The sequence below is a fragment of the Chionomys nivalis genome, chromosome 2, assembly GCF_950005125.1.
Source record: "Chionomys nivalis chromosome 2, mChiNiv1.1, whole genome shotgun sequence".
Classification (NCBI taxonomy): Eukaryota; Metazoa; Chordata; class Mammalia; order Rodentia; family Cricetidae; genus Chionomys; species Chionomys nivalis.
This window is the reverse complement of record NC_080087.1, coordinates 83,253,089-83,269,743: the sequence shown is the minus strand read 5'-3', so window position 1 is coordinate 83,269,743 and position 16,655 is coordinate 83,253,089. Positions and strand designations below refer to the sequence as shown.

The 16,655-nt window shown below is 50.3% G+C and overlaps 1 protein-coding gene across 2 annotated transcripts in view; it reads left to right on the top strand.

Moving 5' to 3' along the window:
• Sipa1l3 (signal induced proliferation associated 1 like 3) overlaps positions 1–16,655 on the top strand; it is a 208,767-nt gene that overhangs the window by 151,461 nt on the left and 40,651 nt on the right. For both annotated transcript variants that reach the window (XM_057756375.1, XM_057756383.1), the window contains exons 10-12: positions 443–717; positions 4,094–4,345; positions 5,763–5,900. In XM_057756375.1, the coding sequence (XP_057612358.1) occupies positions 443–717; positions 4,094–4,345; positions 5,763–5,900 (665 nt within the window). The remainder of the gene's footprint in view (positions 1–442; positions 718–4,093; positions 4,346–5,762; positions 5,901–16,655) is intronic.

Here is a 16,655-nt window from a genome sequence, read left to right as displayed (position 1 = left end):
AGTGGTAAGAGCATTTTCCTAGAACCCGCAGTGAGCGGGGCTGGGGTGTGGCTCAGTGCCTAACATACACATAACCCTAGAGTTCATACCCAGTGACACAAAATTAATACCCTAACCAAAAGCATATGCCTGCTTGCCTCATGGCTCACACAACTGTCTGCCGTGGACTGGGAGGTGCAGTCCCAGAAGGCCTGAGGAAGGACGGAGGCAGGAATATTTGGATAATAGTCTATGACTGTAAACCTCTGAGATACCAGCCACAGTGGCATGTGCTTATTTCCCTGGAAAACTGGGCTCTGGTGATGTGCACCATCTGAGATCCTGACAGCCCCTGGAAGGCAAGTGGGAATTGCCAGTCCATCCCAGAGGGGGCTAATCTGACCAGGGTCTTCAGAGCCTCTGACCCCAGATAGTGGAGACTCATCCCACCCACTCCCCACAGGTAATGACCAACGGCTGGGAGACGGTGGATATGACCCTGCGGCGGAATGGCCTAGGGCAGCTGGGCTTCCATGTGAAGTACGATGGGACAGTGGCTGAAGTGGAGGACTATGGGTTTGCCTGGCAGGCTGGCCTCCGGCAAGGCAGCCGACTGGTGGAGATCTGCAAGGTGGCTGTGGTGACACTGAGCCACGACCAGATGATTGACCTTTTGCGCACCTCCGTCACGGTGAAGGTAGTCATCATCCCGCCTTTTGAAGACGGCACTCCCCGACGGTAAGGGCACTGCCCGGAGAGGCAGGCGGTGGCCGGGGGGGGGGGGGGGAGCAAGATTAGCAGCTTAGAGGTTTCCCTGTCATACTTATCTCGGGGAATCTCAGGGAAGACCTCGGGAAAGGAACTTGATAAACCTGTGGTTCTCAGCATCCTAATGCTCCAACCCTTCAATACAGTTCCTCATGTTGTAGTGACCCCCAACCATAAAATTATTTTCATTGTTAACTGCAATTTTACTGTTAGGAATTTTGTAACATAAATATCCAATATACAGGATATCTGATATGTGACCCTGTGAAAGGGGCGGTTGAGCCCCCCAGGACTCAAATAGGTTGGGAACCACTGTGATGAGCTATTTCAGTAGCGCTAATGAGAGTGGGGGTAGAATAAATGAAATCCTTGTGGGAACTGGTTCTCAGTGTGCCCTTCCACAGCGTCCGTGAGTGCGTAGTAGTCACATCTAGAAGATGCACAAAGAGCACAAGCAGCTTGTCCCAGGACACACCGGGACGTCAGTTGGGCTCCCTGCTGTACTCAAGCCCCATTTGCAGTACTAGGCATAGAGCCGTGGAGTTTGTGTTCTACAGGAAAAGAAAGACTGTGAAGTGGCTGTACAAGGCAGGGGGTGTGTGCTTGGAGTCCAGCACTTGAGAGGTAGAGGCAGGGATGTCAGGAGTTCGAGGCCAGGCTCCACCGTGTTAAGTTCACAGACATCCTCAACTATCCAAGACCCTGTCAGAAACAGCAGCAGCAGAAAAAACAAAACCCAAACCAGCCTAGCCGGAAGGCCTACGTGTGACAACAGCTTTGCTTCTGGCTGGTGAAGGCTGCTGCTGTAGTCTGCCTATCTGTGCAGGTGTCCTAGAAGGCCAGAGAGGGCATCAGGTCCCTGTAGCTGGAGTTACAGGTGTTTGTGAACCACCTGACTGCATGCTAGGATCCGAACTGTAGTCTTCATGACTAAGCAGCAAGTGAACCTGGCTTTCCAGGTTTAGAGAACAAAAGCAAGTTCACTACATCCGATACAGATGACCCTCCCAGACCCCTCCCATTTCAGTCTGCAGTTGGTTTAATGCACCTCAAAGGTACCAAGTCCCAAAGTGCAGATGGCCTAGACTCCAGGCCTTCCTATTTGGCAAGTTCCATCAGCGCTGGGTATGGTAATGCTAACCTTTAATCCCAGTACCCAAGAGGCAGAAGAAGGTGGATCTCTGTGAGTTCAAGGCCAGCCTGGTCTACAGAGCAAGTTCCAAGCCAGCCAAAGCTAAAGAGTGAGATTCCCCTACAAACAGAGCAAAAGAAAAAGAAGCAAGTGTTGGGAGGACATCTGACTGTGACCCAGCACTCAAGAGGCTGGAGAAAGACGGCTGAATTGGAGGCTAGCCTCCACTATGAGAAAGACCCAGTCTCAGGAAGTGCTGGGGTGGGGCAGTGAGTTGCTTTGCCTGGGTTCGAGGCCTGCTCCACAGGAGGAGATCCACGTCTTATACTACAAGCCTGGCTTGGAAGGCTGTAGGCCCCACTGGGGACAGCCGTATGCTAAATGAATGTGATGTACCTGTCACACTGTCTGCAAGTAACCACTTCTCCCTATAGGTCATGGTGCTGTCAGCGCTGGTCACAAAAGCTGCTTTATGCAGCGGTCAGGGTGACCGCAGAGAAGCTCAGGCATAAATGGGGTATCTGTGTCATCCTCTCCAAGACTCGGGGAACAGGGAAGAGGGGCAGGCAACATGTAAGCCCGAGGGAGGGTGGAAAGGGAAATGGTGCCGAATGCGGACTCTGGGCATGGCAAGGCTAGTGCCTTTTTTTTTTTTTTTTTTTTTTTTTTTTTGGCCTTAAAGCAGGATCTCACCATGTAGCCTGGAACATATAGACCAGACTGGCCTTGAAATCGGAGATCTCCCTGCCGCTGTCCGCTAGTGCTGTTTAAAGACATGTGCCACCACTCTGGCTCAGTTTCCAGCTATTGCTAGCTATTGTATGAGAGCTCAAACAGGTTACTGAATTTCTCAGCTGTAAAACAATATGCTAGAGCGGAGGATATGGCTTAATTGGTAGTGTTCAGCTAACGTAGAAGACCCTGGGTTCAGTCCCTCTGCATACCTGTAATCCCAGCACTCAGGAGGTGAAGGCCAGAGGTTCCAAAATTCAAGGTCTTCAGCTTAGTTGCTGTGTTCTCAGCCAGTCCCCCACCACAGGTGGCAGAGTCTGGACTAGGTCTCCCTAGCCTAGCAACGCCTGCCTGCAGAAATAGATCTTTATACTCCCCACCCCACCCCGGGTATTCCAGAAGTGGCTCCCAGGTTGCGCTCCCTGCTCTGCGAGGAACTGCTTAGAGCCTGTGACAGTCCTACCCTAGTCACTGAGAGGTGTTTCTGATTGGTTGGGTGTGGGTCACATGCCCTTGCCTAGCATCCAGAAGTGGGATCCGCCTGGCTCAGAGCACACAGCAATGCTCAGGATATGTGGCATTCCTCCACTCTCTGCTAGCTCTAGTATCTGCCAGTAGGGACAGTTGTGTCCCTACTCTTCCCTATCTGGTCCCTGGGGGGCATCTGATCCCCAAAACAGCCATAAGGACCTGCTGAACATCAGCTCTGTCGTGCGGCCCGAGAGGCACCCTGAGTAGGGCCTGGACAGGAGCATATCTTCAGGTCCCCTGCCGGCTCTGCAGCAGCCACGCCTGAATGTCTGGAGAGGATGAGATGCTCTGGGCCTGCCTCTCAGAGCTTGACTCTCGGGATCTGTGAGGTGGATTTCTATAAGCTCAGGATCCCTCCCGGGCTGCGTGGTGAGCTGCGTGGCACCAGTAGCGGAGGTGCCAGCCCAGCTTGGATCCTACAGCCCCAGGCAGGATCGCCACACCGTGGTGCATGTGCCAGCCAGACACAGGCCGCTCTGCGTCTGTTTCCAGGGTTCTGGGTTTCATAGGCTTTTTTTTTTTTTAACCACCTTGCAAAGTAGGTCACCTGCCTCTCTTCTAGCGGCATTTGAGATCCTTAGGAACAAGGCAGAGACTGTCCTTTGATTTTGAGGGCATCGACTTTTCCGGCCCCAGTACTGCTTGGGGGCTGGGAAGGGCTGATTCATTCATTGAAGACACTGGCTGACTAGAGGCCTGGGCCAGAGAGAAGGGGAGGGGACCAGGAGAAGCCAAGACTAGGAGGAAGAAAGAAACTCAGGTTTAGCCACTGTAACCCTGTGTTGGGTCTGGCCTAGGATTTTCAGCCGGTAAACTTCAGGCCCTAGTTTGAAGGATGCCACTCCGCCTTGAACCAGCGTGGTGTGGCTGTAAACCAGTCAGTCCCCCGTCAAGCTGAAGGCCTGCATGCTAGTGGGCCCAGACCCTGGAAGTAATAAACTTTTTTTCTAGGGGGTGGCCAGAGACCTATGATATGAATACTTCAGAGCCCAAGACGGAGTCAGAAACCACCAGCTCTGGGGGCCGGCCCCCCTACCGCAGCAATGCTTCCTGGCAGTGGAGCGGGCCCGCCTCCCACAACTCTCTGCCAGCCACCAAGTGGACCACCCCTGCCACTCCCGGCCATGCCCAGTCCCTGAGCCGACTCCCGAAGCAGACGCCCATGGTCCCCTTCCGTGAGTCCCAGCCACTGCACAGCAAGAGGTAAGGACCCCCAGACACTACTACCACCTAGTGTCCCACCTGGCCACAAGCCTTCCCTCACCCTTCTCTCTACGACCCTTGTTCTGTCTCTCCCTCCTCCCCTCAGTCATTTCCCTTTTTTCTGTTTGTTTCTTTTGTTTTGGTTTTTGAGACAAGGCTTGTATGTTTAACTCTGGCTAATCTGGAACTCCCTCTGTAGACCAGGCTGGCCTTGAACTCACAGAGATCCTCCTGCCTCTACCTCCTGAGTGCTGGGATTAAAGGCTGACACCTCATCTGGCCATTTTTCCTTCTTACCCCTCTGTTCTCCCCATTGTGTCTTCTTTCCTCCCTACTCCTGGGCAGGCCCACGGGCCCTCAGACAGGGATGGAGAGCTCTCCATATGAGGCTAGAAAAGGTTTTTTTCAAAGGCCAATAACAAAACATGTAGGACTGGCTTCTGCAGGGAAGCAGGCCAAGGGAAAAGCCCATGCAGGTAGCTGTCACAGCTGCTATCAAGCCCCTGGGCTGGTAGTCACCTCAGGGACTTGATATTAGTATTTAATACTGTTTTGTTTTATTTAGTGATACTAGGGATTGAACCTAGGTCCTTTGGCATGCTAGGCAAGTACTTTTCCACTGCATCCTCAGCTTGCTCTTTGCCTTAGTAAGAACAGGATCTGGCTATGTTGTTCTGGCTAGCCTGGAAGTGGAAAGCCTTCTGCTCCAGACTTCTGAGTATGGCTCAGCCAAGATATTCACTTGAATGCATCATATATTACAAGATAAAGCATGTTAAGGGTGTCACCCTCCATCCCTCCCCATTCTAAAAAGAAAAAATAAATATAAAGAGAGAGAGAGGCAGGCAGATGGTGCACACCTGTAATCTCAGCACTTGGGAGGCAGAGGCAGTTGGATCTTTGTAAGTTCAATGCCAGTCTGGTCTAGGTGGAGGGTTCCAAGCCAGCCAGGACTACACAGTGAGACCCTGTAAAAGATTGTAATGAATAGGGCTGGAGAGATGGCTCAGCGGTTAAAAGCACTTGTTCTTGCAGAGGATCTGGGCTCGGTTCCCAGCACTCGCATGGTGGCTCACAGCCGTTCTAACTCCAGTTCCAAGGGATTCGATGCCCTCTGTGGGCATCAGGATACTCATGTGATGTACATATATACATGCAGGCAAAATACTCATACACTTCATATATATATGAAGGACAGAGGAACATCTTGTCCCAGGAAAGGGCAGAGAATTGTCCCCAGTGGCCCCTGTCCTAACTGCAGAAGCTGAGCTTGGGGCCCAGAGCAAAGAAGAGGGGCTTTCCTACCTTCCCTCCACCTCACACGAAAATCAGGGGGTGGATAGCAGGCAGAACTTGACTGAATCTGAGGGTCCTCAGGAAGGCTTCCTTATCCTTCCTTGCTCTTGTGCCTTTGCAGACCTGTCAGCTTCCCAGAGACACCGTTCACAGCATCACCAGCAGGGGCCGACAGAGTCCCTCCCTACAGACAGCCTTCTGGGAGCTTCTCCACCCCAGGATCTGCCACCTACGCAAGATACAAGCCGTCTCCGGAAAGGTCAGAGTTCCCCTTGCTTTTGAAATGATGTCATCTGGTGAAGGCTGCTTCAGCTTTTTATTCCCAGGAAAGGCACCTCACCATCTTACTTGCCATGTTCTGGGGTTTATGGACCTCTGGAGGTCAGCAGATGACCACCAGGCTGTCAGCAATGTCAAATTAAAATTTAGAACAAAGAAACAGAACAACAAAAAAAATCAGAGTTAAGCTGCTCGGGCAAGACTTGTCATCGGCTCTCCTAGCAGGAGAATTTGGGTCACCATTTTCTGGACACCTATATCACTTTTTTGGAGCCAAACCATCCAGCATCCCATTCATCTCTCTGTAGCTCTCACACATCAAAACTAGGCCATCAGTACTTTCCAGGTTACATGGTCTTTCTGACTTCTCCCCCTTAAAGCCAAACCCAACTTGGCAGCATATGCAATCTTGACAAAGTCTCCAAAGCTCTCCAAACCCAAACTGGACCGTTTGGCATTCTAGACCCTGTGAGATCTGATCCGAACCTGTTCCTAACTGTCTGCAGCTCTGGTATCCCAGGTCCTCCCAGCATATTGGTGACAGTCCCATCCCATGGCTGTCCTCCAGGTGTTGTGAGCCTCATTCTCTCTGAATGCCTCCCACCTCTTCCCTGTAGTCTGTTCGGCCTCCCAGACTCTGTTACCATACCTCCTCTGGCATGGCTGACCCTTCAAGAATTCCCAGAGCCCTCAGAACACATCCTCTGTCCATCATGATGACTGGCCAAGGCCCCTAGAATACTGCAGTCCCTTACATGCCAGCCACCAGCCTCACTGGCTGTCTCCACTTGCAGGTTAGTAGGGAGTCTGTTTCCCAGCCTTTCTCTTAGGCCACCGGCCAGCTCCCAAATCATCACACAGAAACTTATTAGTTTTGAATGCTCGGCCTAGCTCAGACTTGTTTCTGGTTAGCTCTTTTAACTTAAATTAACCTGTTCTCTTCATCTGCCTTTTGCCTCGGGGCTTTTTACCTTTCCTCTGTGCATCTTACTTTCACTGCTTCTCTCTGGCTGGCTGGTGCCTGCGTGACTTCTTGCCCCAGGCATCTCCCTTGTTCTTCTCCTCTCGTTCTTTTTTTCCTCACTTTTTCTTCTCCTATTTATGCTCTCTGCCTGCCAGCCCTGCCTCTCCATTCTCTGCCTAGCTATTGGATGTTCAGCTTTTTATTAGGCCAGTCAGGTGTTTAACACAGGCAAAGTGAACCAAATGCAACACATCTTTTCATAATTGAACCAATGCAGCACAAACAAAAGGAACGCACCTGTACACAGTTAAAGAAATGTTCTGCAGCATAAGCAAATGTAACACATCTTTGCCCAGTTAAAATAATATTCCACAACAGGAAAGCCCCCTCACCTGAGTGTAGGTGCTCCTCCTGGAAACCTGTCTGACCCAAGGAAGGAACAGACCAGCTATGCCCCTCAGTCCCCTCTGGTCCCTGACCTGACTGTGGCCACAAGCAACTGCCTTCTCTTAGCTCAGTTAAGGTGGATAGAAAAGAGAAAGGGACAGAAAGGGAGGCAAAGGACACAGACAAGGCCAGCCACAGAGGCATGCCACATAGAGGCCAACCACTCAGGCATGGCCTATGTCCATATGCACAGGGAAAAAAGTGTAAGTTTGCTTCAAGGCCTGGTCCGTTTCTCCACTGAGTACCGGGACTGACAAGTGGCGAATTCTTGGTTTATAGTGGTGACAAGAAAGAGCAGGTGCTTTATTTGAAGCAAAACCTCTAACCCGGGACCAGTCCAACAAACTGAGGTTCTCCCCCAAGGAGGATTGAGGCACACAGGCCTTGGCTTTCCCTGGGTTTCTGTCTGGAGGGCCTACAGTAGACAGTACTCTGAGAGCCCCCACACTGCTCCTTGTTGGATGCTAGGCCTCTGTTAGAAAATCAAAGGGGGGGGGCATTGTTGAACACTCACTCAGCACAGGACCCCAAGAGCTTTCGGTGTGTCAGGTGCTAGCAGGAGTGTTTGGCCTCCTCGTCTGCTGGGGTCTTGCTGTCCTCCTTTGCTTGTGCTAGTGAGAGAGCAAGCACATCGGCTCTCCCCGGGAGGCCATGCCAGGGGCAGTGCTGGGAGTTTCCCCCCGAGGGGAGGGAGCATGGATGAGCAGAACAGCAGGATGAAGGAGAGGCAAAGAAGATTCTGGAATGTGTAGCATGCTGGGATGACACGTGGGCCTCAGTAAGGACCGAGACTGCAAATGGCAGCTACTGAGTTCTAGCAGATGTGGTGGGGCTGCGCTGCTGCCACGGCTGGACCTGCAGTCCCAGCCACTCTACACCCTAAGACAGGAAAAAGAAAAAACTAAAAGAGGAAAAAGCAGGAGGGCCAAAAGTTCATGCCTAATCTGGAATACAGAGTGAGTTCAAAGCAAGCCCATGCAACTTAGTGAGACCCTGTCTCAAAAATAAAAAGTAAGGGAGCTGGACAATGGCTCAGCAGTTAAGAGCCCCAGCTACTCTTGAAGAAGACCCAGGCTCGGTTCCCTGCATCCACATGACACCTCACAACTGTCTGTAACTCCAGTTCCAGGAGATCCAAATCCTCTTCTGACCCCCACAGGCACTGGGCACATATGTGATACAAATATATACATGCAGGCAACACTCATAAAATAAAACATTGTTTGTTTTGTTTTTTAAAAAAGAAGATGCAACTCATTGGTAAAGTGGGTTAACCCATTTTAAGTTATCCATCCTATAAAGATAACTTGGCGCGTTTCTGGGTTTGGGCTATTATAAATATTCAGGCTGTGAACATGTAACATGTATGTTCAAACATATACATTTCTGCATGGAAATAAGTTTCCACTTGTCTGGGATTGGTGCCCAGTACAGTTGCTTACCATGTGGTAAGTCCATTTTGCGTTCCCACCAACAGCATATGCGTGATCCAGTTTCTCCGCAGTCTCCCTGCCATGTGGCATTGCCACATTCTTCATTTTAGCTCTTCTGATGGGTGCGTCGTGCTGTCTCATTGTCATTTTCATTTGCATTGCTCTGAGGGCCAACAGTGCTAAGCATCTTGTGTGTGATCTGCCAGCTATGTATCCTCTCCAATGAAATGCCTGTGAGCCTTTGCCCAGATCCTACTTCACTCGGGGCTTTGCAGCGTTTGAGAGCTCTTTGTGTGATCAGCCACGAGTTTACTTTCCATCTTCTTTATAGGGTCTTTCCTTTTAAAAAAGAAATAAAGGGAAGGAAGGAAGGAAGGAAGGAAGGAAGGAAAACATTCTTTTTTCTAATATAAATCAGAGGTTTTACTGTTGGGCATTTTAATTCCTTGATTCCCCTACCCCACTACCCTTCATAATGAAGATTGAGCCAAGACCTCTCCAATGCTACACAAGTGCTCTACCACTGAGCCACACCCCAGCCCCTCACTGGGAGATTCTAGGCAGGGGCTCTACCACTGAGCCACACCCCAGCCCCTCACTGGGGGATTCTAGGCAGGGGCTCTACCACTGAGCCACACCCCAGCCCCTCACTGGGGGATTCTAGGCAGGGGCTCTACCACTGAGCCATACCCCAGCCCCTCACTGGGGGATTCTAGGCAGGGGCTCTACCACTGAGCCACACCCCAGCCCCTCACTGGGGGATTCTAGGCAGGAGCTCTTATTATTGAGCTGCATCTCTAGCCCTTTCTCTGTCTCTGTCTCTCTCTCTCTCTGTCTCTCTCTCTCTCTCTGTCTCTCTCTCTCTCCACTTTCATTAAGTTACCCAGCTGTATCCCAGACAGGACTTGACACTGAGATCCTCCTGCCTCATCCTCAGAAACCTATACAGGTGTCACTGCACCCAGTATCCATGATTATTTTGACTTTTGTTTATGTGAAAAGTTTAGGTCAGGTTTTCATTTTTGCCAAGAATGTCTGATTGCTCCACCGATTTATTGGAAAGCCTTTCTCCTACATTGCTTTTGCTACTTAAAGCAGAATGAATGGGAGGAACTAAGTGGGTACATTTGTATACATCTTTTTCTGAGTTCTTGGATCATGCTCATCAGCCTTAAGGGATCTCAGAGTCCTCGCAGCAGCTTCACGAAGTAGATTGGTTATCCCCATTTTGCAGAAGCAGAACTGGGGCTCAGCAAAGTGAATCCCCTTGGCTAGCAGGAAGCAGTCTGGGCAGGGATCAGGCCTGTGACTGGCTGGGTCTGGCCCTGATCATCTCTTGCTCCAAGAATTCTGAGCTTCTCTTCCAGATCTTCACCATGTGCATGGTCCCCTGGAGCCCTGCACACAATCAAACACATGCCTGGGGACTGCGTATCAGCTTCTCTGGACTTGCTCCGTGTGATTCTAGCTCTTCCTGGCCCACAGGTCTCTTTGGGGCCCCAGTGGTGCCTAGCCTCTGAGGCTCATGGCTCAGCTATCATGGCACATCAGTTACTTTTAGGTTGCTATGAACAAACAGCTGAGAGGAAGAGCTTCAGGGAAGAAGGGGTTCCCTTGGCTTAGTGTAGAGATGTAGGCAGTCCTGGTGCGGAAGGTGTGTCTGCAGCGGTGTGAAGTGGCCGAGAGGTGAGTGCTAGCACTCAGCTTGCTCGTATCCTCATTTGAATCCATATCCCCACCCCTCATCTGGGGTTCAGGTAACCCAGGCTGGCTTCACACCCATCAGATAGCCAAGGATACTCCTGAGCCCCTGAGCTCCTGCCTCAGCCTAAGTGTTGGGATTACAGGTGTGTGATGCTACACGGGCTTGTTGGTGCTAGGATCAAGTCCCAGGCTCTGTGTATGCTAGCAAGCACTATGCCAACTGAACCACATCCCAACCCTGAGCAACACTTTTGTTTTAAAAATGGAAGAACTTGATATAGGAAGTTTCAGTTAGAGTTACGTATCGAGATCCTATATTTTATTTTTTAAAAACTAGGAGGAAGAGGAAGGAAGGAAAAAGGAAGAACAAATGAACAGAGTCAGGGTGGGATGGAGAAACAGTTAAAAGGACCAGCTGCTCTTGCAGAGACCAGGGATCAGTTCCCACATGCACATAATGGCTCTTAGCCGTCTGTAGCTCCAGCTCCAGGGCCTCCAGTACCTGGCCTGCATAGGCTCTGAACTCAAGTGAGTCACGGACGTATATATATAGCCAAAACACTGGTACACATAAATTAAAAATAAATAATAAATCTTTAGGGGCTGGAGAGATGGCTCAGTAGTTAAGGCCACTTTCTCCTGTTGCAGAGGACCTGGGTTGGTTCCTAGCCACCCACACAGTGGCCACAGTATTCTGTAACTCCAATTCCGTGGGACCCAATACTGTCTTCTGACTTCCACAAGCATATATGGTATACAGATATGCATGCAGGTAAAACATTCATACACATAAAATTAAATAAATATATAATTTTTAATAGTAAATAACAAACAAATAAAGATAGATAAACGGCTATTATTTAAAGAATGAAAGAATTTATCAGGTATTATGGTACACAACTGTAATCGCAGCAGCCTACAAGCTGGTACACAAGGATCAGTTCAAGGCCAGCTTGGACCTACATAATGACACCCACTCTCAAAACAAAACTAGAATGGTGGAACTAGGTCTCTCAAACCCCTCAGTCAGCTTCTGGCAAAGTCACATTGACGTCCAGAACCTACATAAGCAATCAGTACTTATATAAATCATTGACAGAGGGATGGCCACCATTGCAGCCTCCTGGCTCCACCAACAGACAGAGAAGGTGATGGTTGGGGGTGACAGCTGACAGTGGCTGTATCACCCATCATCCCCTGTGCCCCCCGCTCTGTAATCACTCACCCACTGTCCCATCAGTGAAGGGAGGAGAGAGGCACATGGGCCACGCTTTCCACTTGCATGTCACGCTGATCCACCTTCATCTCCGCCCTAGTTCTGTCCTCTGTAGTGGTGAGTGGAAGACTCAAACCAGCCCCCTGGTTGTTTGACCCTGGTGACCTTTTGAACCCTTCCCCCAACCCGCTCAGAATACACCCAGCTTCTGCCTTACAGCCCCAGAACTACAGCAACTCAGCCTTTCATCAGAATCTCAAACCCTTCATCTGGAAAGTGATTTTTATTTCTCAAGAAAACAGAGTCAGATGGAAGACAGCCATTCGGCCCCCCTCTTCTTTCAGGGATGTTTGCCCAGAGCTCTGCATACATGGCAAAAGAAGAGCTGTCTTCATTTCAGTGAGATTGACCGAAATTTGGAAGTGATAAAAATGGCCCAGCCTTCCAGAGACAGCAGCAAATGGAGTGAATAAGAAACCCTGTTCAGGAAGACAGTCGGGGACACACTGTGTATGATCTCAGTACTGGGGAGGCAGAGACAGATGAATCCCTTGCTGACTGTCTAGTCTAGCTAACTGGTTGACCCCAGAACCCAGTGAGACCTTGTCTCAAACACTAAGGTGGCTGACTCTGAAGATTAACATCTGGGCTACACACACACTTAGGCGAGGACCGACTCAGAATGTCGCTGCTCACTTGGTAGCCAGCTCCTGTAAGCAACTGGGTCGCATCTCCAGTGCTGTGGATGCAGCTGCGGTGGTGCTGCGTGCCTGTGGTCCCAGCACTCCAGAGCTGGAGGCAAGAACAGAAGCTCCAGGTCATCTCTGGTTCCATAGTGAGTTTGAGGCTGGCCCGAGATGTGTCTCAAATGAAACAGCTGCCGGGTGGTGGTGGCACATGCCTTTAATCCCAGCACTCGGGAGGTTAAGGCAGGTGGATCTCTGAATTCGAGGCCAGCCTGGACTACAGAGCAAGTTACACAGAGAAACCCTGTCTCAGAAAACAAAAACATAGCAAAACAAAAAACCTGAAACAGCTGTGAGGTAACTGGAGACAGCACAGCCTGTCCTGAATGGGAGGAGCAGCTGAGAGAGGAAGCCAGCTACAGACACCTGTCAGGTTAGGGTTCGCTGCATAACACAGATATGGCGACTCAGCAACTTTCTTTCTCCCATATTGTCAGAGACCCTGCTCTTCATTTTGGATTTGGATTGGTTTTTTGTTGTTGTTGTTCTTTCTTTTCTTTCACATTCTTAGTTAGTCTGTGTGCATGTGTATCTTGGTGGGTGCATGCATTCCAGGCACAAGTATGGAGGTCATTCTCTCCTTCCACGATGCTGGTCCTGGGGCTCCAGCTCAAGTAGTCAGGCTTGGAGTAGGTGCCTTTACCTACTGTCTCAGCAGCCCGGTTTTGGGTTTGTGTTTTTCGGTACTGGGGACTAAAGTCAAGGTCTCACACAAGCTAAGCCAGCTCCTGCTGCTAAGCTGCGTCCCCAGCTGCCTTGTTACTTTTCATCTCAAGAATTGGTTTCGTTAGGTTGTCTAGGCTAGCCTTGAGTTTGCCATCCTCCTGCTCACCTCCCAGGAGACTTCTTACATACCTTCACTGTTACTTCATTGGATCCTGGGAAGTGTAGTGAAGCTCAGTAGGGCTTTTCTTACCCAGGAGGCCGTGCAAAGCAGACACCGGCAGCAGTGAGGTGCTCTCCACTCTCCCCTGACTCATCCCAGCTTCGGTGCTAGGGACTCTACACTGACCAGGGATTCTACTTGCAGCCATGGTGGAGCGTGTTCCCAAGGTAGCTGGCCATGTGAGGGCAGCCAGCAAGGCTTCAGCACTGCTTTTGTAAAACCTCCAGACCCACCACACACTGGGCCCTCAGACAAATGCAGAAGGAAGAATGGACTGTTGGAGCCATCAGTCTTTTGGGAGAACTGAAAGGCTGGGCCGGGGTTGAAGGAAGGGAAATAGTCGGTCCTTTCTTGACAGCAGCATGGAGTTGAGTTTCCTGAAAGTTCAGTGCCCTTCAGGAGCTAAACTTGGCAGTTGGAGCAGGTCCTTTATAGATTACAACCCTGACTTCAAGCTGGGGCGACTCAGGAGTCATCCAGCACTGCTGAGTGTTGAGGGTCTTAGCTCTGTCGCTCCTTCCTGCCACACCCTGCTGAGGTGAGGGTCAGACAGGATGCTTTCTTGGCATCCAAGGCCTACATCATTGGGTCACTTGGCCAGAGACACCAAAAATGGGCTCAAAACTCATAGAAATGTGTTCTATGCCACAAAGGCAGCCCAGGCAGGGTGGGCTCAGGACCATTCATCCCAGGTGGCACAACGTTGCCCTTGTCACATCTCCAGTCCCCTCAGCAACTGCCTCAGCTCCAAGCTAATGGCAAGAAGGCAAGAGCTATTTATGGTGTCGTATCTAGGCCAAGCCAGATCAGGAGGGGATGAGAAGCCATCTATATCACTGCTTTTATTGCTGTGATCAAACATCATTGTCAAGGCAGCTTGTAGAACAAGGAGTTGATTGGGTTATGATCCCAGCACATTAGAGGCCGTGATGGTGGACACGCAGAAGCAGCAGGTGTGGTTAGAGGCCGTGATGGTGGACACGCAGAAACAGCAGGTGCAGGTGTGGTTAGAGGCCATGATGGTGGATACGCAGAAGCAGCAGGTGCAGGGGTGGTGGTTAGAGGCCGTGATGGTGATGGTGGACACGCAGAAGCAGCAGGTGCAGGGGTGGTGGTTAGAGGCCGTGATGGTGGACACGCAGAAGCAGCAGGTGCAGGGGTCATTAGAGGCTGTGATGGTGAACACGCAGAAGTAGCAGGTGTGGTGGTTAGAGCAGCAGGTGAGCTGCATATGCAAAACAGAATAAGCACAGTAAAATGGCTCGAGCCTTTATACTTTTTTGTTCTTTGTTTGGTTCTTTGCTTGTTTTAGGGGAGTTCGTTTGGTTTTGGTTTTGGTTTGTTTTTTTGAGACAAGGTTTCTCTGTGTAGCCCTGGTTGTCCTGGAACTCACTCTGTAGATCAGGCTGGCCTTGAACTCAGAGATCCACCTGTCTCTGCCTCCCAAGTACTTGGATTAAAGGTGTGCGCCACCACTGCCTAGCACCTTTATACTCTTACAGTCAACCTTCAATGACATACTTTCTCTAACAAGGCCACACTTCCTAAACCTACCCAAATAGTGCCACCAACTGGGGACCAAGTATTCAAATGGCCAAGACTATGGGGACACCTTAGTTAAACCACCTCTGTGTGTGTGTGTTCAGGTTTGTGTGTGTGTTTATGTGTGCATGCATGTGAACTAGTGTGTGCGTGCACAGACACACACACGGTTCATGACACGTGGAGGTGAGAAGACAACTGGCAGGAGTTGCCTGTCCCCTGCTACCATGTGAACCAGGGACTGGACGTATCATCAGACTTGGCAGCAAGTGCCGGTACCCACAGAGGATGTGTTTTCTTATCTTTCTTAGGAGCAAGGAGATAGAGATGTTTGCCGTGAGCCCCTGAGGTCTAGTCCTTCCATTTTAGTCAGATTATGCTGGAAAATCTCAGAAACTTAGCTTAACAAAGGTTCATTTGGGGTCTGGGGGTATATAATTCATTGGTAGAATATGTGCCCGAAAATCTCAGTTAAGTCGTAGCACCAGAGGAAAAAAGAGGGTTGGAGATGTTGCTCCATTGATAGAGTGCTTGGCTTAGCATGCACAAAGCCTAGCTTAAAGTGGGCACTTGCCTGTGATTCCAGCAACTTGGGTTAGAGGCAGGAAAGTTCAAGTTAATCCTCAGCTACGTAGTGATCTCAAGGCTAACATAGGCTACATTGAGACCCTGTCCTCCAAAATAGCAAAGTTCCTTATCTACTCCGAAGTTGCCCTGTTGGTCAACAGAGGACTTCACAGGACTCAGATTGCCCCAGCAGCTGTTATCTCCCCCACACCCCTACACCCAGTCCTCCCTTCCCCCAGATTGTCCCAGCAGTTATCCTTCCCATCACTTCCCCTTCCAGCTCACTGGTGGCCCATGACATGGTGGAAGTAGAAAGCCACAAAGATTTTGTAGAAGTCTTTTTTTTGGTTTTTTGAGGCAGGCTTTCTCTGTAGCTTTGGAGCCTGTCCTGGAACTAGCTCTGTAGACCAGGCTGGCCTTGAACTCACAAAGATCCTCATGCCTCTTCCTCCCAAGTACTGGGATTAAAGGCGTGAGTAACCACCGCCCGGCTTTTGAAGTCTTAATATTATAAACTCCCATGTAGCCAGAACTGTGCCATGTGTCTGGCCCTGGCCCAGCCCCAGATAGACAGAAAAGGCCATTCCATGCATGGCTCAGCCTGAGGTAAACCAACATAGGAGCTCTAGAGGCTCTAGAGGCTATGGACCTGGGAGAATGGAGCCAATGAACGAGGCCGACTAAAGTCCCGTGCAGTAGCCAGCTTTATTCGGAGCATCAGACAGTTCTTACTCCAAAGGTTGAGAAGACTCCTACGAGCGGAGTATGGTCACAAGGACAAGTCACACACAGCAAGACCATGTTTTCATAGAGGCGCATAAACAACAATAGCCAGTTGTAATAAGTAACCTGAAGGAAACTCACTCCTGTCTGCCACACCTGGGAGGAACTTGAAAACACGTTCCCAGAACAAGTCCATGTCTTTGAAGGAGCAGGTCCCGAGACTCTTCTCCTGGTTTCTTAGAGTTTTCTCACAAGCACTCAGAAATCCCCTCACAGGACTCTGTTCTTGGACCGTGTTCTGACAGAGGGGGACACGGAAGAATTGATTTATGGTTTCACAGGGCTTGTTCCATAGCTGCTTGGCTCGGTGTGCTTGTGGGAGCATGTGCAGGAAGATAGCTGTTCCTACCAAAGCAGGCCAGGAAGCAGGAAGTGCAGCCGGAAGTGGCCAAGGGCAGTCTGAGCCCACTAGTGACCACTTCTTCCAGATAGAGCTCACCTCCCTAA